We start from the raw sequence: 27,341 nt of genomic DNA, 5'->3' as shown, positions 1-27,341 counted from the left end.
ACTCAACGTGACCCCTTGCTGGATCCAGTGCACTTGAAAGGAGTGTTATTCGCCATATGATTAGTATTCTTTATATATAACTACGAGAAGCATTTAACACCTAGCAACTGTTTTCCTGTTTATATTATGTTGATCTGATGCAGACAATTTAAAATGTTGTGGAAAATGTCGACAATTATTTCTGGATCACAGAGGTATTGATCCCATGAAGGAAGCTTCTAGAATTGCTGAAGAATTTGAATTAGTGAACAAAACAAGATTAACTACCGAATACACCAGCCTTCATACATCCATAAACCAGAGAAAGCAGTCCGTCGTCGACACTCCCAAAAAAAGTTTTGCGAAGGCTCTATTATTTGTGTAAGAGTGAAGATATGAACAAACAACATTCTACATTGTACGCCAACATGGTCATGCTGTTTGCTGCCAAATATGAGGTTTAGATTTTTGTAGCCACTGATGCATATGACCTTCATATCTGCAGTAGTGTTTTCTTTTACTTTCTAGCATAAATATTTTCTCACAGTTGAGTTTATATCACCTATTTGGAAGTCATTTTGGGGCAAGCTTATTTTAAAAGCCTATTTTCATTAAGGCACTCAGTTGTTTGTTGTTTTTTGCTGGTTTTGTTGTTTGGGGGAATTGTGGGGGGTTGTTTGTCCCAACTGGTTCATCCGCATGGATTACATGGGCAACGCAGAATGTACGGTCAGGTCACAAAAATAACTGTAACGTTTGTTCCTATAACGTTTGTGATACATAAACCTATATTAAAATGTGTAGTTGGTGTATATTCTTGGTTTTTTCATTCCTTCTGTTTGCATATCCCACTCGTACTTGTCTTCGTCTGTCTCTTGTTAATCTCGAAATATTTTACATTTAGTTCAAAATCGCTTTAAAATGATATCACCCCACCTGATGTTTTGGTGTTCATCACCCCCTCGCCGTACCCAAAGCGCAACATGATTTTAAACCATGCAGTGTAATAAAGTTGATGACGTCTTAGGTCACAATAGCAAGGATTCAAGCAGTTTATTTATGTGATCAAGAGTGATGGCCTTAGCAGTTTTGGGTTGTATGATACACTTTTACTAATGAGGTATACTAAATTCATCGACATCGTGCGCGCATACGTTTGTCGGTGTCTCAATATAATTTGAATGTTGTGTTATCAAAGTTGGAAAGGGAAAGACCATAAGTAGCTTTATAAATGAAATCCTTTTGTGTTCTGTATATGTTGTTGTTTTTATTTGATTTTATAACAACTAAGTCAACTACAGCAGAAAAAACAAGGATTTCCTCGTTGAAGCGCTATAGTTCCTAGCTCGTCATCAATATGACTGAGACAATCAGAGCTGAGATTAGAAAAGTTGGGTAAGAAAATCAGCTTGATTTTTCTGTCGCATGCGATAGAAAATATAAAACGACGTTTTGATCTTGTTTCCACTGGTAGTATAACTTCATTACAACGGTAATTTTATTCTTCCATCTGTGCTAAAATTCGTTCTAGACACAGAGGCATGGGGGCACTGATATTAGAAGTATTTTTTCCATGATATTGTCCTATCTAGTTCATGCAAAATTTCGTACGACATCAAACATGGCTGGATGACCAAATAACACATATTAACAAACAAGAACACTAGGGCTTTTTATATGTTCAGATTAGAAATGAATAAGTTTTATAATGGACATATCAAAACAGTTTGATTTATGTCACTCGGACTCTTAGCTAGAAACATGCAGACGCACAGTTTGTGGAGAGTCGCCTAGTGTCACGTGCTGATCCTTTACCACGCGGTTATTGTAGTGGACCTTGACCTGGTACTCCCCTTTGAATCCATAGACATCAAAATTCCCACCTTGGGATAAGGCATGTGTCACATATGTGCGCCACTCCTGTTCTATCAAATTAAGATACTTCTGTCCGGCCGCATTTATCTGGAACAAAATTACATAGTTCATCTAAGAAGATGAGTCAAGCAGTCATATGCATCATATTGAACTATTGTAATATATTTTTCTCTTTCCTTTCTTCATTCTTATGTTCTTTTTTCTCTCTTGGTCCAGTGTAAACAAGCACTCTATGGTCACATTCGGTTTTTTAAACATTTGTTCTCCAGTTTCTATCGTTGATGCCTTCCGACATAAATTATCTCATGTTTCAACCTCTAAATGGTTACAGCTTACAACAGCTTACAACAATTAGCATGAATGATAATTAAAATATTTTCCATTCGTTTTCGTGCATTGCAGAGAGTTACGATATATACTATAATAGCAGTATTTTTATTTGAATATTTGAGAAATGATTTGTTTGTCCAAAATACATGTACCTTATTAGGATGTAAATATTTTGATCGATTGAGTGACAAAGCACTCGTTTAAACGCCTCACGCTAAATAATTTAGCAGATCTTGAACAAGTCATGATGCAATATCGAATACATGGCAGCCTTCCGCAACATTATATCTTATAATTACCAGAAATACGAAACAGCCATATCATCGCGGCCGATAATGAAACACTAAAAGATATAAATAGCATCAAACAAAAACATACTTGCATAAAATGAGTCAAAAACTGGCTTACTGTGAAAAGCAAAACTGTGTGCCGAAAATGTGGCTATACGTTTTGATGTTATTTGTATTTCAGTTTGATGTACGGGAATAATACATATATTGTTTTGTTTATACCTTAAATTCATTTCCGGTGACAAGAGAAGCGTCTGACCCTCTCCAGTGCCGGTTGCTCCAAAAGCCCCATAATAGGATACCCTTGACGTTGGGGTGACCGAAAAATGCCCTCATGGCTTTTTCGTAGCAATCAGCTCTGTAGTTCTCATCCGCCAATGTAACGTCCAGTTCAGTAATGAAGATGGGTAGCCCAGTTTCTGAGAGTTTATCAAGTCTTCTCTGAAATATAAAGAGAAGATATCACTGCCTTGGGATAAAGTGGTAGAAGCTTCCAGCATCGCACACACGGAATACCAAAAAAGGTTTATACATTCTATTTGTGGACGTGAATTGTGCAAGATGATATTGTTACATTTCTGAGATCAGTGATTTTCATCTGGATATTTCAAATTTTCTCTTCCCGTATACTCTAACGAAGTACATAAAGTCTATGCGACTGATTATGCTTCCGAAATCATGTCTGTCGTAAGCGACTTATCGTGTTTCCGAGATTCTTTCAGACGTAAAGTGTGTAATAACGGATGTTAAAGGTGTAAAGTAACACAAAAGATGTGCGAGACATCTGATTTGCTGGTTATTTATTAAACTGTTGCCTAAACGTAGATTTCAGATACTTTAAATAATGCAATAAGTTTGGATGCATAACTTAATAAAGCTGTCAGTTATGGCGTAATATGTTTCGGTATATTTTCAAAATAATATTTTCCACAGTAATCATGACTTTTAGTAAGCACCATTTATTTCAACAAAGTGTAATAGGAGAAGTCGAATAAGAAAAAAAGAAGCGGAGAATAAAAAGAAACGGTGCACACCAAGTTTTGATTACTTTCCGCTTGATAGTAAACGAGTAACTCAAAGCAATTCCATCCTCTCAGTTTTTCACGCTACATCCTAAGTACTAGTACAAGTTGAAATCAGCAAAACAACTCTGAAATCAAGATTACTAACAAGCTGAAAGCTCATAACCGGGACAGTAGAAATATCATATTTCTTGTTGCAAATGTAAATGATTATTTGGATTTCAAACACTTTTGTGTCGAGTCTGCAATATATAGAGGAACATGCTGAGCACACAAGATGATAGGGTAAGAAATTAAATATTATATGATATGCATCCGACGTTTGATTCACTAGTCTTATTATGTATTGCGGTTGTGTGGGAGGAAATTTGTATTTTAAAAAAGGAAAGGACCGAAAGGTCGAGATTACCTTGATTAAAGTTGGGTCGGGACAATCCCCGGGACTGAAATGGCCCTGGACACCAATCCCTCTAAGTCCCACATTGGCATTCTTGATCTTGATAATATGGTCACGATATGCCTGTAATTGTATGCATATAACAATTTGAATGGATCAGAATTTATATCGTAGAATTATCTAGCCATTTATGACACTGCACCTGTTGAAACATTTAGCAAACCTCTTTCTTGCCTCGGGCTACAACATCCCACATCTAGGTTTACGAATATCATAACGATCATCCGAACAAATAGCATTAAGTTTCATAATTATAGAGTTATCATTACAATTTTCAAAACTGCATGCATTGTTAAACATTGTCTGTTCGGCTATGTAGGCGGTAAAATGTTATGTGTCACCGAACTGTATGCAGTTCAGGTTTTGTTACTTCCTTTGAGTTGGTCTTGTTACCATTCTCCTTCATGATTGTTTATTGGTACTCCTAAATTTCAGCAAGAAATATTCACCAAGATTATTTTTAATTCATCTTGTACCATTACGCCTATAAAGCACATATCTACATGTCCTTCATGAAGAACGTTCTCACTTTTATTAGAATTCATGACATTCCTCTTCAAACTTGTTTCTATATTACCTAGGTATGCTTATATATCATCCTACCCTGTGTAGTCTATAAACAATTTAAATATCCAGAAAGGTTATATCTATATTGAGTTAACGTGCTTCTATTGATATATTTTAGTTTACTATTTTTCAACGTAGTCTCCTTGCTAGTAATGTACTATTGGCATTAAAATGATTGAACCCCTCCCTCCCCAAACACCGTAAAAGTTATAATATTTGGTGTTTCTCAATATTGATTTAATTTGCAAATGATTTATGATACTATAAGAAATAACCTCATTCATTTTGAGGATCGGTAGTCAAAGACGATTTTCACTGTTTCACCTCCATGGGTCTAACATTACAGTTTTGATTCTGTGCTTGCACGTTTAATTTTATAGTGAAATCTCCACAGCTAGCACTTTCACTTCGTTTAGATGCACCTTAATGATCAAAAGACTTAAGATACATACATTGATCAGTTGTGGTTACATTCCGGTACTTGGAGAAAAGCGGATATGTTTGAGTTGCTTGGATGATCCACGGGCAGTCAAATGGTGAACTTGGAGAAAAGCGGATATATTTGAGTTGCTTGTATGATCCTCGGGCAGTCAAATGGTGATATCACGGTCTCACCAAACCAAGTCAATAAGATTAATTCATACAGTCTCACTGGGATAAAGTACATGAAAACTTGCTTAGGTCTTTACCACGGAGATCAACACTGCTGTTCAGAGAGGTAAAACATCCCAGAAACGTTAACTATTTTTACAAGGCCATCATTTATGGTTGTAGACTTTTGAAGCACTATGCATTTGCTGTGTTATAAAACATGGTGCTGGATCAATCGCAATGGGTTATCAGAGTGTGCTACTGTCTGTCTGTCCGAAAAAATAAACGAGTACTGACAAAAGTATAGCATAAGGCTTGTCATACTTTCTTTTTTGTTTAGATATACACACATTTTAACACTTACACTGCGTTTCGCTGAAGATACTCCCACTAAGCTATCAGGACGTTCCCCACTCATGAACATATACTTTAGGTTACACGATCCCATGCTATGCTGTGTAAACTCTAGCACATTTATGTTTTGCGTATGTTGGAAATTGAACGTTTATGTTTTCGCTTCTTTTCTAAATTGTAAACTTTTGTTTCAAATTCTATAAAAACCACCACGACAATTTTAACTTCATGGTCTTAAAATTATCTGGTTGAAAATCTAAACACCAACGTTGCATGATTTCTAACTCCTTTTCTGCCATGAAAATTAATCACATTCGCTGAGTGATATTCAAATATTGTGACATTCAAAGATAAGAATTTGACAAAAACATGTCTGAGAGGTCATTAGGTCCACTATAGGTCAGCGAGATTCAGAAATATATTCCAAAGCAGTTTGACAGATCATTAGGTCAGCTGATAAACAATTCAAATGCAATAATAAATCCTCAAAAAACGTATTAGAGCAACGCTTATAACTCACTATACGTTCAAGAAATTCTGCGGATTTTAATCCAGAAAAGCACTGATTAAATTAGAACTGCTTAAGTTTATAAGACTGGAAATATAATGTCACTGCAATCTTTAACCAATTATATTTACATTACTCCTAGCGTATCGTAGACTAAATTACAATGTAGAGAAAACAGAGTCATTTAAAGTTTCATCTTTAAATAGACCTGATTTCGTAATCTCTTATACAGATACATGAATATGTCATTGTTGAAATACCTGGTTTCATAGGGTAAGACTGAAATTAAGTTCTGAGCAGTTTAGAATACCCAAGTCCACCTTGCAAGCATTGTAAAGAACTTAGTCATATGATGAAACTCCCTACCAAAATCACAAACACCTGACAATCATGATGTAGTAAAGCTATAGAAAGTACAATGTCCTTGACTCAGTTTAAAATAAAGATCCTTTCTCGAAGAAAAAAATATGTTTACCAAAACTTGATTTGATTTCGGACATTATCAGCCATTAGATAAAATGTTTCATTACCCACAGAATATAATGAAATTAAGGACAAACAAGCCATTAAGCAAAAAATGCAAATTAAATATAACACCATTTCTCCTCATAAAAAACAAACATTTTCGTAATGAATGTTTTTAATAATAGTCAAAAAAACATGTGATACAAAATTAAATCAGCTGATATTGTATGAATTACAAAAGTATACCTGAAGCAGTATAATATTACTGTACATGTGAAAGTGCTCTTGCTTTTATATTGTTTTTCCTTTGAAGTGTATAATATCAATATTGTATTCCTGCAACATCAAACTCGACTAAAGGAATCTCTGATTTTTGTTTTTCATCTTGCCAATGAATGTAAACGGGTTGTGATCACTAAACACAATACTTGGAGAAGGAGCTGAACTGATATACAGTTCCAAGTATTACAATGTCAATATCATGAATATAACCACCACAATTATCTAGACCAGATGTAATCATGTTCATTAAACGCTGAAAAGTAGAAGGCAAACCTTTTATCCCAAATGGCATAACTTTACATTGTTAAAGTCCATCAGGAGTCACGAAAGCTGAAATTTCCATTCCACTTCTCCGTCAGTAGAATTTGCAGAATCCTATCAGGAGATCAAACTTTCTGATATATTTTTCATTTCTAATTTTATCAATGCAGTCTTCGAGTTTTGGCAATGGAAAAGAACGTGTTTGTCTTATTTTTCACTTTTCTATAGTCTATGCTCTTGCAGAAAGCATTATCTGGTTTTGGTGCAAGTATACATGGTGAATTCAAGTCACTTTTATTAAATTGTATGAAATGATACTCCAGCAAACACAGAATTGCCTTTTGTAAACATTCGTGTGTGAGAGGGTTCATTTAGTATGGATGTTGTATCACAAGTGTGGCATCTACAATTTTACCGTCATGGTAGATTTTATTTGTTCGTGTAGGAACATCTGGAAACAAGTGCTCATATTAAAGTAACAGCTATTTAGTTTCTTGTTACTGAAAATGCGACAGTTTTTTGTCCAGATTATAGATAATTTCTGAATTCCGAAGATTGGTTACTCCAGATTCACTACATGTTGATTGCTTTCCGTCGCTTAAATCCTCACTGTGTGGAACAGGTACAACGCAACTGAGTGCCTAATTAACTTGACTATCTATATCATCATACTGATACTCCTTTAATATATTTACATTACAAGACTAATATTATTGTACTTAATTCACTAATTGTCTTGTGAACTTTGTAAGGACAATAATATTTAAGCTGAAGAAAATTTTAATGCATGAGCAAGTGATACAGAACCCTCAACATGACTTACAAGTTCTGTCTATTGTAGTTCTGTCGTACCCTAATTTCATTTTTGACTTGACTTGCTGGATGTTAATTCATGCATAACTTGCTGAAACATTCCAGACATAAAATTTGCCCCTTTATCAGATTGGACAGATTTGGGAATGTCAAACTGAGTTTTAATATTCCACAAAGGAATTGCCTCTGGGAATCTCCTAGACTCACACAGTATTGTCAATAATTATAGGCTGCCTGACTTGGTCTTGGGTAAGGGACCGACACAATCTACCAATATTCTGCTAAATTGTTCATTAAATGCAAGAAAAGATTGCAGTTGAGCCTTAGGTATCTACGGTTTGGGTTTTCCTACCATTTGACAAGTGTAACAAGTTCTACAGTCTTTACGAACTTCACTTTTAATTTTCGCCAATAACAATGATTTAAGATCTTGTGATAAGTCTACATGACCCCTACATCACCATCCAAAGGAGTTTCATGGGTTAGACAAAGAAGATCCTGTCCATAAGACTCGTGACCAACAATTTGATAGCTCACTGACCAGTCATCACCTGCTGTTATCCATACGGTCTCAATTTTCTCATAAGGACCCCATTTGTAATAAAACAAAATAACAAACATGTACTTCTGTGGATTTAGTTTCACTAATAGCCCTCTGAAACAAACAGCAGATCTCAGAATCAATATCCTGTTCGACGACAAGTGGTTGTCGTTTGTCACCCTGATTAGAATAAACAAAACGAGTAGTTAAAGAAAATCACTGTGATCGATATTGTTTTAGTGATCCAAACAAGGAGTGAAATTGACCGGTATCAAAAGCCTAACCAATACAACTGTCAGCTGAAAGAATACTTTCCTGATCAACATCATTATCAAGAGCTTTCACTGCCATACTTCTAGTAACTACACGAGCTTGGTATCAATCAGGGATTTCTTTTTCAATAGGATCGTCTTCCTCATCGAAACAAGGTTTGTCAGCTACAAGTCGTTTGACCACTACCTTATATCGAGCAAGGTATTTACCTAGTATTAATAAATACCCTCGTTTGGTAAAGATGGCACTATTCCGACTATCACGTGTCCTGAGACTAAGTCTGAAGACAAATTTACACAATAGAGAGGACCATTAACAAATCCGCACTCTACTCCCTGAATAATAACACTCGCATTAGAATAAGACTTCTCAGAAAAAGGCAATGACTTTGAGAAGGTCATGTGTCCCTTAAAATTTCAATAGGGATAGAATTGGCCGAATCACCCATGCGTGATATAGATCCGTTCGACATGAACGGTTCATAATTCTCCATAATACTATGAGTCTAGGGTTTCAGTGACCCGGAACATGTATTGCTTTCAATACATGGCCGTGACCTTGACCTCTTGTAAATAAGAGCATTTAGGATAGGCCAAAATGAACTATTAGACACAAAAATAATACAACTGATTCTGCCCAATCTAAAAGCATGAATGACTAACTTTCAAATAAGCAAGATTCATAAGTTAAACTAAGACATAAAAGAGCCCCCGGATAAAGGTCAATAGTATATTGTTCTGGAAAGATCTTAGTTATAAAAACTGGACGTATTTTATTTGTGTAAGTGAGGATAAAGATTAATTAATTAAATGGCAGGTATCGAAAGTATGTATGTATGTATGTATATAGGTAGGTAGGTAGGTAGGTGTGTATGTATGTATGTATGTATGTATGTATGTATGTATGTATGTATGTATGTATGTATGCATTTATGTAAGGTGCATTAAAAAATTGAAGGCTCAAATTATTACCAACCGTTGTTAAGGTGCCTCGTGCCACGACGTCATAGTCATTGGTGAAGAGGGGAACGGTATTGTCGGCATTATGAACCTGTCGGTAAATATCAATGATGTAATCAAAGTCACCGCTGTGCTGTTGGAAAAACCATCCATGTAGGTTCTCGTTGTTTACATCCCAGGCTTCCACACTGGAAATGACTCAACCAATCGGTTAATCAGTTTATCAATGCGTCTGTCTTTATGCTTTTCTCATAGAAAAGCAGATGGTGAGGACATCATACAAGTACATAAAACCCAGGAGATAATTTCTTATTTACGTTAAAATATAAATTATTTTGCAGGTCTTAAATATTGAAAAGACATCATAGATGCAGGTTGATTAGTTAGAAAATTGAATATTGGTTTTAAATTGTATTTGCAAAATACTGGACGGATACTTATTTTGGTGCTGCACGAATTTTTAGTATGCTATTGTTGCTCGATGATACTTTAACTAATTTCTAAAGTTCCACCTATACTTTACCTGTTCACTGGCATAGTAAACGCAACCACTCATAAGCATATAATTCGCAAAGCATATGTTAAGCACACGCCACCTCCTCCGAAAGTTTAAATTTTCCATTTGTATTTACGTCTTTATTTCAACAATATTTTTAGATGCGAAGTAATCACTTTTGTAAAATGAGAAATCTAATTAATTAATATTGTGTTTTAGCATATGTAAACTGGGGCTATAGGTTCAACAACTCGAATGTGCCTGGCAGACTGGCCAAAATATCGACAAGCCAGGTTAGCCAGATGTCGACCTGCTAGGCCACATGATGTTGACCAGCCGAACTTGCGCACGGGGATTATCGTCTGGCCCCAGAAACCATAAGAGTTCCAGAAGATTTATTCAGCGACTATCGGCGTGCTTTAGTGAGCAAAAAATCACAAAGATAGGTTCCAGTCTACGCCTAAAAGAGTATTTTACCGTGAGATGGAGTTTGACCAAAGAGCTTCGATGGCGCCATATATACAGCTAATCACAGACAAGAAAATTAAGACGAAATCTGAGTACGAAAAATGCTTTATCAAGCTGATGAACAACTCTGACTTCGGAAATATTAAGCAGAACGTAAAGAAATCATTTGATTAGATCTTGAGCAACCTAAGAGCAGGAACGACAAGCTGTACAATCTGATTGCCGACTCAGTGTTCCAGTCGCAGAAGATCTTATGCGCCTATCTTGTTGCCGTGCATTTCATAAGCGCAATTATTACATCTATATGTGGCGGGCGATATACAACCTGAGCAAGTACCTGATGTACAACTTGTACTTCTATCAGATCAGATATCGGTACGGTCCCATAGTGCACTTGTTGTGCAAGGACTGCTACAGAATGTTGGTGGGCATGGATACCGTTGAGATTTCCCGGTATATGATCGAGGATGCTTGCCTTTAGGACATCATCTACTAGCCTAGGTTGATCCCCTCTACAACGTATTCAGAACGATGAGCAAATAGGCTGGAAGCCTGTTTAAGGACGAGTGTACTGTAAGGCTCATTCATGAGTTTGTCAGCCTCCGGTCCAAGATGTACTCCTCACTGAGAGTTGACAGCACAAAGATACGCAATGCCAAAGGCATCTCGATGAAAGTCGTTAACGCCGACCTCAGGCAACACTTTTACATCAAGCACTTTAGAGAAAAGAAAGAAAATCTAAATATAAAATACCACTTTGAAATGGGGATGTACCACATAAGCAACAGAAGCCTAAAATTATTGAAACCAAAATGTTAATGGCACCGTATGGTAACACGAATCTTGTATACGGATTTTACCACAACACAAAAGAGAAACATGTCACGATGGAGGAGTACCTCAACGAGATCTTGACGTGTTATCAACTCCTTTACGTGATGGCTGGGTCCCTTCAGGCACAGTTTGTAGTTCCTTGCTTACGAATATTTCACGTGGACAACTAATGTCAGCAATATGGCATATAGACGACTGGCCTATCAGGCCTATGAGCCTAAATGAACACAAGAGTCTTCTCTCCACTGTCACTGCCGTACTTCTCCCACCAGTCCGAGCTCTTATCCAAATTAAAACTCGTTACAAAAACTTTGTAGGCTACCATACTAGCATTATTCTCAAATAAATTCCACAGCGTTTCGTCTGGAATGGCGCATCGCATCTAGTTTCTCGCCATAACTAAACATGAAACCAATGAAAGCTTCACGTCATCTCTGTACGTTTGCTTATTTTTGCGGCATTGCTAGAAAACATATGGCTGTAGAAACCAACACCACATCCGGTGGTCTTGCACAAGAGGGCAAAGTTGAACTAATTTTACCAAAATTTTATTTTATCAGACCTCCGGCCCAAAAGCCACTCTCAGTCGACGAAGAACAGTACATGCTTTAAAATTATTCCTATAAATACCATTTGAAACGAAACGCATTATCATTGGGGTTGAAAAGCAGAGAGAGTACAGCTGATCAAGCAGCATCACTGTTGCTAAGAACACCGCCCACGCAATATATCGCCGACGCGAAATGCCTATGGCAGGCAATACCATCACTTAGTCATTATTACAATATATGTTGTATTGACTAATCATCTAGGTGAGCAAATGACTCTAGAACAGGTAATACAAGGTTATATTTCTACCCGTGTAGGGCTCTGAGAAATATCGTTCTGCCCATGATGGCACAACATTTTGGCTGCGCTTGATAATAACAAATTTGTTGTAAGCTAAACCAGTACCAGCCAGACGGTAGGCGTTACCATTCCCGATGTGTTTACAGCGTGAATACGCTTGAAAATATAATGTAGGCCTCCATTCCTCTACTGACTGTGGACAACATCACAGCGATTGGGTGAATCAACCTCGACCTCACGTACCCAAACTGTCAGCTCTATCTTTGCTGGTGGTGCCCCATCTTTGGATTCACATTACCGGGTTCTAAGGGGCAGGCAAAAAGATGGCACCAGCGTATATCAGTATCAGACGACTTTATGTCTACCTCAATCACACAAACACACCTAAGTGTATCCTTGATGAAAACAAAAACTGTACTCTGTTCTGAGACCTCGGTAGGGGAAAAGGCTGAGGAATAAACAAGCTGCGTGGCTGACAGCGGTGGGGCGGGGATCGTACTATTTGCAATAGATATTACTGCCCCCGTGGCAAGCGCCCTTGACATCACAGTCGATGCTTCCGCTGCATTTCCTATGCTAACACCAACTGCGTCATCACTGTATTGTTAGTAAGGTTTTATTATATTTCATGTTTGAAGCTAGTCCAGAACTACCATAAACGTATACGAAAAATGGCAAGATAAAACACTTCGCAGTTCACATAGACCTATGACGTATACGAGGCTGAAATTAGAGCCAACATTATCATTTGGCATATCCATCTCTGTTCAGCCATTACACAGAAAGTAATGCGGATAAAAAGACTCCTCTGTCTCCAATGAAGAGCTCAAACATGGCCAAGATTTCATCGGCAAAAAATGGCTGCCGAGCACAAGAAGCCATCATCTTATAGTCGCGAATATGTACAACAGAACCAAACCCGCTAGTCTATCACAAATATGCTTGCAAGAAAAAAGGAACTATTATGCGCTGGACTAGGGGACGAGGGCTCGGCCGACGTAAAAATCAACATTTTCCCTCGTGGTCGCAAGAGTGCTGTATGTACGAGCAGGCTGACACGTGCCAAATGACCTGTCTTGAGCATTATATTTAAACTCTAATTAACTAAAATTAGTTTAATTTTAAACTAATTGTACTAACACCTAGAACATCAACTTTAAGCAGCTTATGGAGAAAATCAATTCCGATGAGCATTATGAAAACAAAGAAAAATTTATGTTTTGCTTAGATGACATGGCTTTACAGTTAAAACAACACACAGAGAAACGCTATTAATTGGCACTACGACCAGTTCCGCGTTTTGTTTCCTTAACACTGCCAACGCCTGCCGAGCGAACTTTAGTTGTCCTCTGTGAAACATCAGGGAAAGTGCTAACACAGCGTAAATATAATGTGGTTCTAGCTTGCGGACATTTGGGAAGCCTGGCGTAAAAGCGTGTGGCAATCCTGAATGGTCGATATTTGGCAGTTATTATAGGGCTAAATTTAGTTATTACAGGTGCTATGGTATTTATATTAGTTTTAGAAGGAAAGATATATTTGTGTATAAATTTTCTAAATTCTCTACATAAATTTAATAACAGTATGTCTATGATAGAGGAGTAACTCTACAGTCACTGTTAGATTTAGAGGCAGAGATTTGGGGTCAATACTAGGTTACCAGCAGCTATTCAAATGCTATGGTGTCAAGTTACAGTCCAGAGAAATTGAAACAAAGGAGTCAGTAGGACAGTTGGAAGATGTGTTTGTAAAGCTAATTAAAATCAATTACAGCAAGTTTGCCATAATACTTAAACATTAAAATTAGTGACCATTTGAAGGGAAATTTGAATCTCTTTTAGTAGGTATAAAGTGCTTAAAATAGAGTTGGGTAGTTATAGTTTAATTTTGAAGTAATTTGTTCAAGAGGATAAAGTTTACAAGTAATTTCATATTCAAAATAATATTTTTGTAAATTCTAACACACAGCATCAGTGGAAAAAGAGTGTGTATGGAAAGTACATATATGGCTTCATTTTGGATTACAAAATTTAGATTCTGTGCATTTTGATATGTAGATTAGAGTTAGATAAAGGGTCTGCACCTAACACAGTCAGACCAGAATATTAGTTTAGAATAGGTCTTCAGGGAATGTTTTCTCTGAAGTCCGCTAGGATTGTTTAAATAACCAGGTCAAACATAGTGCAGGGAGTCAGCATGAAGAACTAGGGGCAACATACATCATTAAAGGTAGAAAAAGAAGAAACCCTCTTGCTTGTGACTAATTCCCCATAGCGCAGTGACATCAGAAAGGCGCTACTACACAGTCCTGGCTTGTCGGAATAATGGCGAGCCTGGTTGGTCGACATATTGTGAGCCAATATCCCAGTTTATATTTACCTGCATATTAGATTCTAAAACAAAGTCAATCACTTTATTTATATTATAAATAGCACTAACTATAACTATAAGATGATAAAAATAAGAGTACTACTTACAGCCCTTTTACCTTGGGAACCACTCCATTTATTCTTTCGGTCACTGCCTGCCGTAAGCCATCTTGGTACAGACCTTTCAACCAGTTGGGATTAAATTCGTCCACTGACCATACCACGCAGTGAGCCCTCACCTTGATTCTATATATATATATATATATATATATATATATATATATATATATATATATATATATATATATGTGTGTGTGTGTGTGTGTGTGTGTGTGTGTGTGTGTGTGCATGCAAGCATGTATGTATGTATGTATGAAGGGTAATTGATATTCTTTCAAATTGTAAACTCGGAATGAGGCTGAAAACACGTTTCAGTCAGGCTAGGTGTATGGGTTGTCATAAGATGAGCTACAATGAGTATTCTGTCCCAACTGGACAAGAAAATCGTTCTTCAAATAATGATGATTCAAATGCTTCCTAAGGAACAAGATGGTATTCTGGTATGTCGATATCACCTGCTTTTCGTGTATCTGCTTAACGGTTATTTCGGAAAATATTAATGAGGTCATCCTGATTAAATAGGTCATCCTGATTAGATAATGTGTCATCCTTTTGTCTCAATTCCTTGATCGCATGGACGCTCACTCACTTACCCATGACTTTTTAGTTCACGTATTGCCTGAAGAGGTTTGTCGTAGTCGATGTGATACTGGAATACAAATATATGTATGTTCGAAAGCATGCGAGATTAAAACAATACTTGACACACGGAACAGGGATGACAATATACTAATCCAGTCTTTGTACCATGCAAAAGGACCATATCGTAATGACAGCTACTTGAATAACTAAATACTTGTAAGTAATCCGTTTGATAAAACTAGTTTTATCTGATGATTATATGATTGTGATTGATGTTGTTCATTTGCGTATCTAATCAACACAATTTGGGGCATCGTAAGCAGGCCTCGCTTTTGATGTTTTGCCAAAAACAGTATTCAAAAAGTCAAATTCACTCAATTGATTTTCAATGGAGAAAAACCAGTCGACACTTCTATCAAAGTCACGTTTAAGTCAAGTGACTTTGATATTCCTACCATTTATGAGGTCACATTTTAAGGCTCTTGACCTCTTGACCTCTTGACATAATTCATGCATTCAAGGCTAGATAACGAAAACATCTGCTGCGTTGTCTTGTGGGTAAGACAGATTGTGCTGAGAGCTTTGGCGATCTTTGTAAACAATATACTATGTTGTACTAATTGTGAACATAATGAATTATTCGGAGTATTTATCATTCATGTCATTGATAAGTCTAATGGTCTTATAGTAAAGTTACAAATGTATCTCATTCCACTGATATTTATTTTGACGAGGACTGTGCGTAGAGCATATATATTTACTCATGTATTTAACTAACGTTATATGATATGAACGTCGACACCATCTATTTGAAGTACCAGGTGGAGTGTTAGTGGTTTCAATCGAAAAATCCAAACCAAATCAAAGGTTAAAGATGTAATCGAAGACTCTTCTTCATAATGTGTTATTTTTGTATCGGTGTTTTCTTCTCCTTTTTCTTGGGGGTTTAGAATAAAGGAGTCCTTTAAATTTTGATTCACACTTTGCCAATTCTGACCTTACTACTTTACAAACTTGCAACTATCTGTTCCCGTTTTTTCTGATGGCTGTTTTGTCTCTGTTTTTTTAAAGGAAGGGGAGTTGACATGATTTTCATTGCATAAATCCTATGCTGCCCGTGTATCTCTATAGGCTGCTATATTTATTTATTATTTTTTTTGCATTCTGACGCTGATCCCAGTTTGAAAGAATCTCTCTGTCTCAATCAACAGTTCAACAAATTTCTGCTTAGAGTTACATAAGTTATGATCGTGACAAGTATGTATGTATGTATGTATGTATGCATGTATGTATGTATGAATGTGAGTGTGCGTGTATGTATGTGTGTGTGTGTGTGTGTGTATGTGTGTATGTTCGCTGTTTTCTTTACCCATCGACCCCATGTTAAGATCATTTTAAAAAAATGTACATAGGTTATTACCCTGTCCCCTTCCATCTGTTGCCACTTGAGTGCATTCTCCAGGACCGCCCAGTTAAACTTTTGGTAGATAAAATCTCTATATCGGCCGTCCCCTGTCAACAACTCGTCAGCAGCCACAGCCGTGCCGAAGGGGAAAGAGTTCTTCGTCTGAATAACCTAGTGAAGGAAATATACATGATCAGAACTATAATAAGCGGTTATTATCAACTTTATAAGTCTTAAAGTGAATAGATTCAAATTTATCACGAAGTTCGAACGTGTACATTTACCACATTATGTTACCTATATTAATTAGGCAGAGAACAAAAACGTTAATATTTATTAAAGAACAAAAATAACTCATTTTGAAAAGAATCTGCTCTACAAAATAGTATATCAAAAGTGCATTTACCTGTCGAGGAGAAAACGAATTTGATACCATACCAGAACATGATATTTTACGTCGGAAAGTGATATTACACGCATGAATAACCTCGAAATGGGAGGTAAAAAAGCTCTTACGTCCTAATACCCTCTGTATGTATATTGTAGGAAGGAAAAGCACCATCATAACACCGACTGCAGCAACTGTTGCAGTAGCGTAAGAAGTTCAAACATAGTATTTAGAAATGTCAACAAAATGTAATGGTTGAAAACCCAAATGTTTGTCTTAATATATCCATAAAACTGACTTAAATATGAAATCTAGCTTTTCGATATCAGTTTTCATGAATATTACGGTGAAAGTTCGAAATGAAATTGGTACACATGTATACATGGAGTAAACAATAAAAACCATAATGTATTACTTAAATGCTTTTGGATTGTACCACTGGACTCTTCAGTTGTCTATCAATAGTTAAAGCAGGAAGCCCCGAAATCTAGGAAACAAACGTTTCAGTCTAATAGCACCACATAGCATGAGATATTCACTGTTAGACAGTGGTTTTCCTTTGTGACTCTAGGTTTGTTAGCTGAGACTGATTTATTCATTTTCCAGACTCCGGTTTTCCTTTGTGGCTTTAGGTATGTTTACTGAAACTGATTTATTCATTGACAAGACCCATTGAGTTTTGCTTTGTGACTCTAGGTTTGTTAGCTGAGACCGTGATTCATACAGTGACAAGACCGAGTCTGTTTTCCTTCGTGAATCTAGGTTTATTAGCTGAGACCGTTATTTATTCATTGACAAGATCCGTTGGGTTTTCATTCGTGACTCTAGGTTTCTTAGATGAGACTGTGATTTATTCATTGTCAAGGCTCCTTGGGTGTTCCTTTGTGAATATGGGTTTCTTAGCTGAGACTGTGATTTATTCGTTAACAAGACCCACTGGGTTTTCCTTCGTGACTCTAGGTTTGTTAGCTGAGACTGTGATATATTCATTAACAAGACTCATTGGGTTTTCCTTCGTGACTTTCAGTTTCTTTGCTGAGACTGTGATTTATTCATTAACAAGACCCATTGGGTTTTCCTTCGTGACTCTCAGCTTCTTAACTGAGACAGTGATTTATGTCAGATTATTACTTGAGACTCACTTTTTCACTGCATTAAATAATAATGTCCTCCAACACTGATTTTTCGGGGATTTTTAACTATGGTTATCTTATAGGGTGCTATCTATCTATCTATCTATCTATCTATCTATCTATCTATCTATCTATATATATATATATATATATATATATATATATATATATATATATATATATATATTGAATCTGCTCAGACTGTATTGGTGTTGTATTGTGTATGTCTTGATACAATTTCGAGCGCTTGCAAGAAAGGTTTATGGCAGGTGGAGTGGGGAAACTGGTATATTCCGTAAGTTTCTCTCTCTCTCTCTCTCTCTCTCTCTCTCTCTCTCTCTCTCTCTCTCTGTGAACTCAACCAATGTTGCAGATAGCAATGATATTTGCATAGGAAAATGTTTGTCCTCTTTTCCATGTTTGCATCTGCAAATCAAAGCTGTGATAAGGTGAGTTAAAAGTGACATATCGTAAATGCTAAGTGTGATACATAGTTAAATATGTAACTCAAATATATATTGTATTATATAGAACTATAACAATTTACATTCTTGTTTTGTTTACTCATTGTACTCGATTCTCGATCTAGACGTTATCAGTTTTCTACTTTTTGGCTACGTACGCCGAGAAGATGGCTTTAGTGTGTTACTTCAGTGCACTAGAGTGCTTAGTCATTTCGCCATTTGATTATAGTGGACTTAGTGGGTCACGGTCGAAACTCTAGAATGCATGGTCATTTCTACATTTTGTTATGGTGGACTTATTTAGTAGTTTCCATTTGATTATAGTGGACTTAGTGGGTCACTGTCAGAACACTAGAATGCTTAGTCATTTCGCCATTTGGATATGGTGAACTTACTTAGTGGGTCACTGTCAGAACACTAGAATGCTTAGTCATTTCGACATTTGATTATACTGCAATTACTGTTGGGTTTCTCTCAGAGCACGTGAATACTTTGTCATTTCACCATCTTTAAAATTGGTTTTGATGGACTTACTATTTAAAAAGCAGTGTTAGATTCAGAACCTCGACGGAACCAATTTCTATCGGCACTCCTCTTGTAACAAAGTTTGCCATAGTTAAAAAGTTTAACCCGAAAACTTTTGGAAATTTGCACCTAAGTTTTTGCAGTTTTGCTCTTTGAAGATGCATACTGCGGGTACAGACATCCCGTTAGACTAGACAAATTGTTGACTTAAGACGAACTTCTCTACTTAAGACAAATGATAAATGTGTAACTGGATGGATCCATATGGTGGTAAGAGTTCTATTTTAGTGCAATAATGTCAGATCATACCATTTCCATCCACCATAAAGTAGACTGATATTAGGCATTTGTATATTTCCATTGTAAATAAGTTTGAGTTAAATATTTAAAAACATTGATCATGTAGACAGACTTCCGTTTATCTGGACAGGAAAACAATATGATCAATGCATATTGAGATAGTTACAAAAGTGATTCATCAATGTAATCTTCGTCTAGGAAATATCAAAAACTGCTTAGAAATCATATACCTCGATCAGGACCAGCGATCTGTTGACGTGAGCATCTGCTGTCACACTGTAATAAAATCATAATATTGACATCATGAAAATGTGTTACTTGTCATAACTGGAGCCCTGTCTATATTCTTGTTTTGCAGTTCTTCTATATCTGAATTTGAATAATATAAATGTATTTTTGTGGTACAGTTCTACAGTTATTTTCATTTAGGTAATCTGCATATTCTGCACACCTGTGTATCCCACAAGGTTGACGCATCATGATCGTTCATTCTGACTGATTGAACCAGTCAAAGCTTCTCTTCTAAACATAGTCACTTATAAAAGGGCACTTGCTTATTTGCAAGACCTTATATTGCTGATGAAGTATTTAGTTTTGCTTATGTATATTCATGTGAAACATGGACATTTTGTTGCGGCAGCAATGAGTGGAAAATTAACGTAGTGGACTTTTGGCACGTGGCCTTTGACAATGATTATGGTTATTAAATAGTACTAACATGTTTTAAAAAAAAAAGAAATTTGGGCTGTAAAGAAAAGGAAGTATCTGCTATATTTGCGGTGATCACGTGATCGCTTGGTGGATATAATATGCTGTTGTTGTGAGTTTACCGACATTTTTCAGCACAGCACAGGACAGGCTATACATGGTGGCCAGTATAACTGGTTGAGGGAGAGCCCGGAAAAACCTCGGTACGAACTGCCAACCCACAGGAAGCTACTTGTAAGCTTTCTCATGTACCAAATCTGGCCCAGCCTGAAACTCGAACTCATGCGGACAGCAATGGCAGCGATCGATAAAGGTAAGCGCTTTAGACAACTGAGCCACCCGAGGATACATTTGGATACAAAAAGGATGCGAGTAGTCCTACCTGATATGTATTGTCTGTTTTCGCTGAGTACTGTTGATAACCTTGTCCGATTCCGCCCGCCAGTGGGTGTCCTCGGGGATTTCCGTCAGGGAAGCTGAATCCATTAAGAAATCTATGCCAGTGTCCAAACCCTCCGCGTAAATTCGGCTGGCTTTGATTCCTTTTCAAGGAGAGTATTTTGTAAGATAAAAGCAGCTAGATTATAATACCTTTTAGTCTCTATTAGGACCAAGCCGAAATTCCAGCTCCATTTTGTCTGATAGACAAAAAAACTTCATTCAAAATTTGTTTGGATCACGTTCTTCGTACTACGTTAATGTACCTGCAATCATCCAATATTGTATATTTAATTATACAATGGTGAATTTTGTTGATACTGCCATACATTATTTTATGTCGAAGCCAGATATCAAGATATGGTCGGGTAAATTACGCTGTGTTATATATATATATATATATATATATATATATATATATATATATATATATATATATATATATATATATAACCTTCAAAATGTGTTATATCGGAACACTTTCATCCATTTTTATTGTAACTTCGTGTTTGCAGGTTCTATACTGTTACTTATGACTTTGGTTTTAAATCTTCAACGAAATCTAAAATAACAATTTATTTTCATCAATTTGGAAAAATGTACAACACAGTGAAAAGCTGCTTCGTTATATTCTATTACAAAATGTAGGCCTTATTTATTTTATATTTGTTTTTAGATTTTAACACATATGCCTTTTAAGTCGATTCTTCCACCTACGTCTGTCCCGTTGCGCCCTTGAGATGAAAATGCATTTTTTTTAAAGATTTTCCTAGAGGGCTTGAACGGCACAAATTCTGCCGCTTTTATTCAACATCTTTTTTATTCCATCTTCACAATTTTGTATTATGCTAAACTTTTATCAGTAGAGAAGCACACAGTTTTGTGTTTAGCTGAAAATCACAAATGTTACAAACGTTCACAGTGACCCAAGTTGAATCAAAGGTCTAAGATTCCCTTTCACTAACACGCATGAATCTAATTGCCTCGAAAATACGGACAATGCAGATTTATTCTCCAATAATCGCATGATCACCATTTAATAAACCTGTTGTACGAAAATATAAAAAGAATGGTTACGGGCAAACATTTTAAGACAACCTTCCATTTCCAAAACAAAAATCGCAAAATGAAACAAATGCATGGTACAAGCAACCTTCCATTGCCGAAACAAAAATCGCAAAATGAAATATAGACATGGCACAAGCAACCTTTCACTGTCACAAAAGTCACAAAATGAGATAAAGACATGACATAATTCTGTATGTATTTGTATGCTTTATAACCTGGGGAAAATATCCCATTTTCAAAAATCCTCTACGCAACTGAATGTCATCAATATTAGTTTAATCTTCAACAGAGGGGTTTCCCCAAAAACTAGATAAAACAGAATTGGCAGATCAGGATGAAGGTGTTTAGCATGATAGTCGTTTCACAGAGTTATTAATTTTAAAGAAAACGCTCGTTGGTTTAAAGTTTAATTTTGGAAAGAAACGGAACCTAACAATATATGAGACTACTTACCTCTGTTTGGTGTGATAAAGTTCCCTGATAATTCGATCCAATAATCTTGCCATACAGTGGGCTGCTCAGCAATCGGAACATAACTTTTTGATCCATCTAAAAGAGTAAAAGAATTCTTATGTCAGTGAAATCTATCAACAAAGAGGTAACACATCAGCAGGAATGGCTCAACAAGATATGTCTAATTGTAAAGCTTAATTTGGTGAAAATAAGCACAACAAGCAATTTAGTGCAAAGAACGAATTTAGCGTAACGGACATATTCAGCGTAAAGTACGAATTTAGCGTAAAGGACGAATTTAGCGGAATGGAGGAATTGATACATTCATATTATATCATTGCGTTAAAAATTAAAACATTAACAAAGACATTTCGACTAGCAAAACTGTTGACTCGTTTAGAGAACATACCGTAAAAATAAAATTTCAAAATACTTTTGGAAATTTACTTTCCATAACATTCCTCTGATGAGAGCAATTCGAAACTATATTAAATGATCATTCAAGACGAAGGGGAGTGTAAACTAACGGTTTGCATTATTTGGTAATTGGTTTATTCATTGATGGTAATTTCTGTTGAGAGAATGGTGTCAATATAGGAATATAATATACAATATTTGCATGGTTGGTTGTCGTCAACTGTAAGAGACTTTTGGAATAGTACATCAAGATTCAAACATGATAATCATTTGCTGAGCGGATTCAACCTACTATAGTAAATAACTTATTGTGTCAAGGCATAACAATTTAGATGAAAAAATTCACGAGAAAGGGAATCCTGAAGAAAACCGGATGAGTGCAATTAACTCTCACTTAAGTTTAGTTCTTTAAATACTTAATAGAAAAACAGATTGTTTGAATAGTCGAGTTACATATTTATATGTTAATAACGTAATTATAAGTCATGCCTTACGGTCAAAGTCAAACTCTTCTGTAAGATATAGTCTAACGTTATTAGAAATCATAGCTTACCGTCAAAGTCAAACTCTACTGTAAGTACTACTCTGGCGAACATTTTTCCTTGAGCGTTCTGTAACAATTTCACAAAAGCAACAGCTTCATATCTGGTGTTCTGTTTGAGAGTTACCCATTGAGATGGGCCCATCCATGTCTGGGTTCTGAAGAACGAATTTGTCTCTGTATTTCCCATATTTCTAAGCGGCCGAATATATTATATTTAAATAGATAATATCTACTTGCAGATACAGTTTAATTCCCACCTATTAGGCAGACAACTCTAGCTCATTTGCTAACTTTACTTTTTTTCTCTTAGTCTGGTTGTCTCAGCACATTTGTCCTAGTCACAGTGTCCATGCCCTAGGAACTATTTTCAAGGGAAGAAACCCTTTGCGTCTTCTGCTGTGCTTGAAGTTGTTATAAGATCAAGCGACAACAGTTATGTAGCAAAAATGAGAACTTCATTCATAAAGCGACTTAATGTCTGTACATCTTTGATAATTATATTGTTATGGGACAACATGAACGTTTTTTATCGGATGGATATAGCTCGACCTGTAAAAGTGAAGTATCCACCAGAGAAAACTAAAAGGAACGAAAATCCAAAAATATACACTAACCCCATATTTCAAGATATTAATGTTCTTATTCTACCTAAGGCTTAATTATGAATAAAATACACTACAAGAAACAAAGTAATTAAATGTATGCTGTATTCCAAAATAAATACACAAATGCAGATTCATCAATGCACAACAACAATATTAATGCGCACATAACCCAGCAAAACTTTAATTTGGTCGTGCCCTCGAATAACCCAGCAAAACTTTAATTTGGTCGTTCCCTCGACATCACTTTAAAAACAAAATCGTTTTGGTCTACTTAAAATGTAAATTTGGAGTCATATTGTGAATAAATACGCATTGAAACAGCTTTCTCCAGTTGGTCTGGAATGAATAGATATATATTCGAGTGTTTTTGTCGCTTCTAATCAATTCCACTGGTTGTAGACTGGGTTTATCTGTGTAGGTACCCCAGCTATTTTATGACGTGTGGGGTCTATCGACTGCTTAAATCTGAAAGAATGTATGAACAAAGTTAACACGTAAAAATTGCAAAGCAACTGGTATGTGACAATCCATTCAGTTAGCAGAAATAAGAATTCGTCGTCTTAGCTTATTGTCTCTGAGGCCCTTGCTTTTCTCCCAAAATCTTCAGTTGCATTTGTTTCCACGAATTTAGTACTTTCCCTTATAACATGATACATCTATGGTATATATGCTATTGCCCTTGCACTCAGTATGATTTTATATACTATTCCGTTATACCCTTGAGAGAATCAGTAATTGTCAGAACCATTCCATTAACGGTAAGTTAAGAACATTTTTCCTAAATAACTGTTTTAATTATCAGAATGGTATTTTCAATACTGCGTCTCTCACGTTTGGTGTGGACTTTACGAATATCACGCTCATTCATTTGCTTGTTTGAAAGTTCATTTGTGACTCATCCACATTGTTCACTTTAATTTCATATCGATGAAACAGCTGTCTTAGTTCATCCACAGACAAAAATCAAATAAACTAACACATAAAGTCTACTACCTGAGTGTTCATGGTTTGTTTGCAAAGTTCCTAATACACTGTACTATTTTTATGCGCACATATCGTTCACGTGCATGCAATATCAAGGTATTCAGTATCGTAGACTACTGCACGAGTCAGACAACGTAAAGCTAACGGAGAAAGAAGGAGTACTGTATATAATAAATTTAAAACATTTGGAGAGAGACAGACAAACAGGCGCGCACGAAGTCTAACTATTTGGTACAGCTGATGACATGAATAAACGTTTGGAATACTCGTTGTTGGGCCCAAACACGCCATAAGCTTTATTACAGTTTATGGTTTAAAAATATATTGCACTTTGGGGTACCTGGATGGGTGAAAGCAAAGCAACATCAAGTGGGGTGATATCGCATTAAGACAAGATTGTGAACTATATTTCTAGCTCAATGAGAGACAGACGAAGACAAAGACAGGGGAGGACATAAAACCAAAAGGAATGAAAACAGAAGAATATACACTAACCCAATATTTCCAGATAGGTGTCCTGTATGTGCCAACGTTATAAGAACGAACATACCAATGATTTTGTTTTCTGAATATACATTATACCTTATCCATGTAATAAATGTGGATGCATCTGGGCCAAATGAGCAATGAAACTGAACGGACAATGGCTGGTGCAAGAAAGTTGTGAGCCTTAATGAAAAAGGTTGTGAAAACAATCTTGAACAAATGACTTCTAAACATATCACACACACTCAAGCGTGAGAAAATATTTATGATTCAAACTAGCGGTAAATATCAGAAGTGTGTTATGTTGAATCTACTTTCTTCAAACTTCGGATGTCACTGTACCGAATATGTAGCACCAAAATACTAAATGCACGTAAACAATAACAACAACATGCATACAGGTTTACGCTACAATCTGTGCATTTTTCACCATAAAAGGTCACCTGAAAAATCATTGACCAAAAAAAAAATTAATACGCAAGATAATCAGAATTAGATAAATTAATGTTTTAGTACTACATATGATAATTGTGACGCTTGAGTAACGATGTTAAGAGGTGAGAAATAAACAAAAGTACATTGTATCCTTGTCCTGCATATGTGTTTAACTCTCCATATAAACGAGAAACTTTATAAAATAACAATCTTCTGCACTGAAGAAATATTGTTTTGTATACACATTTAAACCATATTGATAATTATATTTTATGGTTTGATAGAGACAACTCAGTCAATATATATAGCGTACATGGTAACATGAAATTTAGGCAAAATCAATTAAACTGGGCCGTATCAATAGGAACGGCTACATATGGAAAATCGCATGACATTTTACAGGTGAATGAGTACCAGAGTTAGTAAAATCGGTATATAGGTTTCACCTTTGTTTTAAATGCGAAAAATGTTATCTGAACGCAAACTAAGTTTGCATAATGATAATTTTTCAACTCTTAAAACAATGAAATAGATTTTAAGAAATTGAACATATATCTATCAAACTTTAAACATCCCAGACAATCATTATTGTAGATACAAAACGGAATGCTAGGTTATTTACATTTAACAAATACTATGAATGTTTAACTTTTCTTTGCGATAGTCCAACGCCTACTACTCGTTCTGTTCCGCCTAATCATTCTCGTGCTTCTACTCTTACTCTGAGTAAACCCTATCCCATGAAGCCATGTATTACTTGCGTGACTTGGTGGAAATAATATGGTTCTACGTTGCCATTAAACATTCGCTCTGCGAGAAGATACACAAAGCAATGTTGATCATCTAATTCTTCAGACTGGAAAGAGGAGAACAATAAAATAGTAGCTTTTTATATTTTGATATGCGGTAGTACATTGTTGTGATCGTAATGCTACGTCATCACTTTAACGTTTTATCTTAACTGATAGAAATGATCAACGCATAGCTTGTGTATGTAAATCATATGCCTTCCTACCTGCCGGAGGATTTGATAGCATGCTGTCCGCTGTGTTTGTCAGTGGTCAGTTCGCAATGATGAGTGGAACAATCCCAGTTGCTGAGGCTCTCGAAATCCGGGTTCTGCAGCAAGTTTGGCGCAGCAGCAGCAACGACTGCCACGCCAACGATGAGGGCAATATTGAAACCCATCCCAGGCTTGTCTGCCATGTCACCGTTAAAGCATAGTTTTTCACCAGCGAGTCATTTTATACGCTGGTGCTTATCTGACCATACGTGTCCACCTTTCGCAGCTCACTGATAAACCAAAGATAGTCGCACCCTTCTGACTAGCGTAGCTGTATAACATTAGAATACGCTCATTTATTTGCTCGTGATCACTTGATAGCCTTTGCCAAAACTGATATTCAGCTTCAAAGAATGTTAAATAAGTTTTTTAAATATTACGTCAGGAAAATTTATATAAACCTGATAAAATATTTTTTTCAGAAACCGGGATATCTGAGATAATATTAAAATTGGCGTTTATTAGTATCGTGATTGTGTATTTACTTCTAAAAACTCATAGTATTATATGTCAAATACTTTAGCAACACTCGCAGAAATGGCATTCCGTGGTATGAAGACTAGATTAAATAAACTGTCGACAAAATCTATATCATACATTTGACTCTAAACTACCACCAGTTCGGAATTAAAGGTCAGAG

General features: G+C 36.1%; 1 protein-coding gene across 1 annotated transcript; it reads right to left on the bottom strand.

The window, feature by feature from the left end:
• Positions 1 to 1,638: 1,638 nt before the first annotated feature.
• On the bottom strand, positions 1,639 to 26,899 carry LOC149804556 (uncharacterized). The gene is made up of 12 exons (XM_089932809.1): positions 26,654 to 26,899; positions 23,138 to 23,283; positions 22,168 to 22,263; positions 20,591 to 20,750; positions 19,731 to 19,776; positions 16,706 to 16,861; positions 15,297 to 15,352; positions 14,692 to 14,829; positions 9,584 to 9,755; positions 3,906 to 4,016; positions 2,697 to 2,915; positions 1,639 to 1,941 (listed from the first exon to the last, which is right to left on the bottom strand). The coding sequence occupies exons 1-12, from the start codon at positions 26,842 to 26,844 to the stop codon at positions 1,729 to 1,731; spliced, it is 1,704 nt and encodes a 567-aa protein (XP_089788935.1). The 5' UTR covers positions 26,845 to 26,899; the 3' UTR covers positions 1,639 to 1,728.
• Between the last annotated feature and the right edge of the window lie 442 nt (positions 26,900 to 27,341).

Source organism: Sinohyriopsis cumingii, chromosome 2 (genome assembly GCF_028554795.1).
Source record: "Sinohyriopsis cumingii isolate HCF-2022 chromosome 2, ASM2855479v2, whole genome shotgun sequence".
NCBI classification, from domain to species: Eukaryota; Metazoa; Mollusca; class Bivalvia; order Unionida; family Unionidae; genus Sinohyriopsis; species Sinohyriopsis cumingii.
The sequence above is the reverse complement of the archived record's forward strand: the minus strand, read 5'-3'. Positions and strand labels throughout refer to the sequence as shown.

What these genes read in the sequence shown, in the direction of transcription:
- LOC149804556 (XM_089932809.1), bottom strand. Translation starts at nt 26,844, where the DNA reads ATGGCAGACAAGCCTGGGATGGGTTTCAATATTGCCCTCATCGTTGGC. An exon ending in AGTAGAGTTTGACTTTGACG is followed by an intron (nt 22,264 to 23,137) that starts GTAAGCTATGAT and finishes TTACTCTTTTAG; the next exon opens with ATGGATCAAAAAGTTATGTT. An exon ending in GTTCCCAAGGTAAAAGGGCT is followed by an intron (nt 9,756 to 14,691) that starts GTAAGTAGTACT and finishes AGTCATTTCCAG; the next exon opens with TGTGGAAGCCTGGGATGTAA.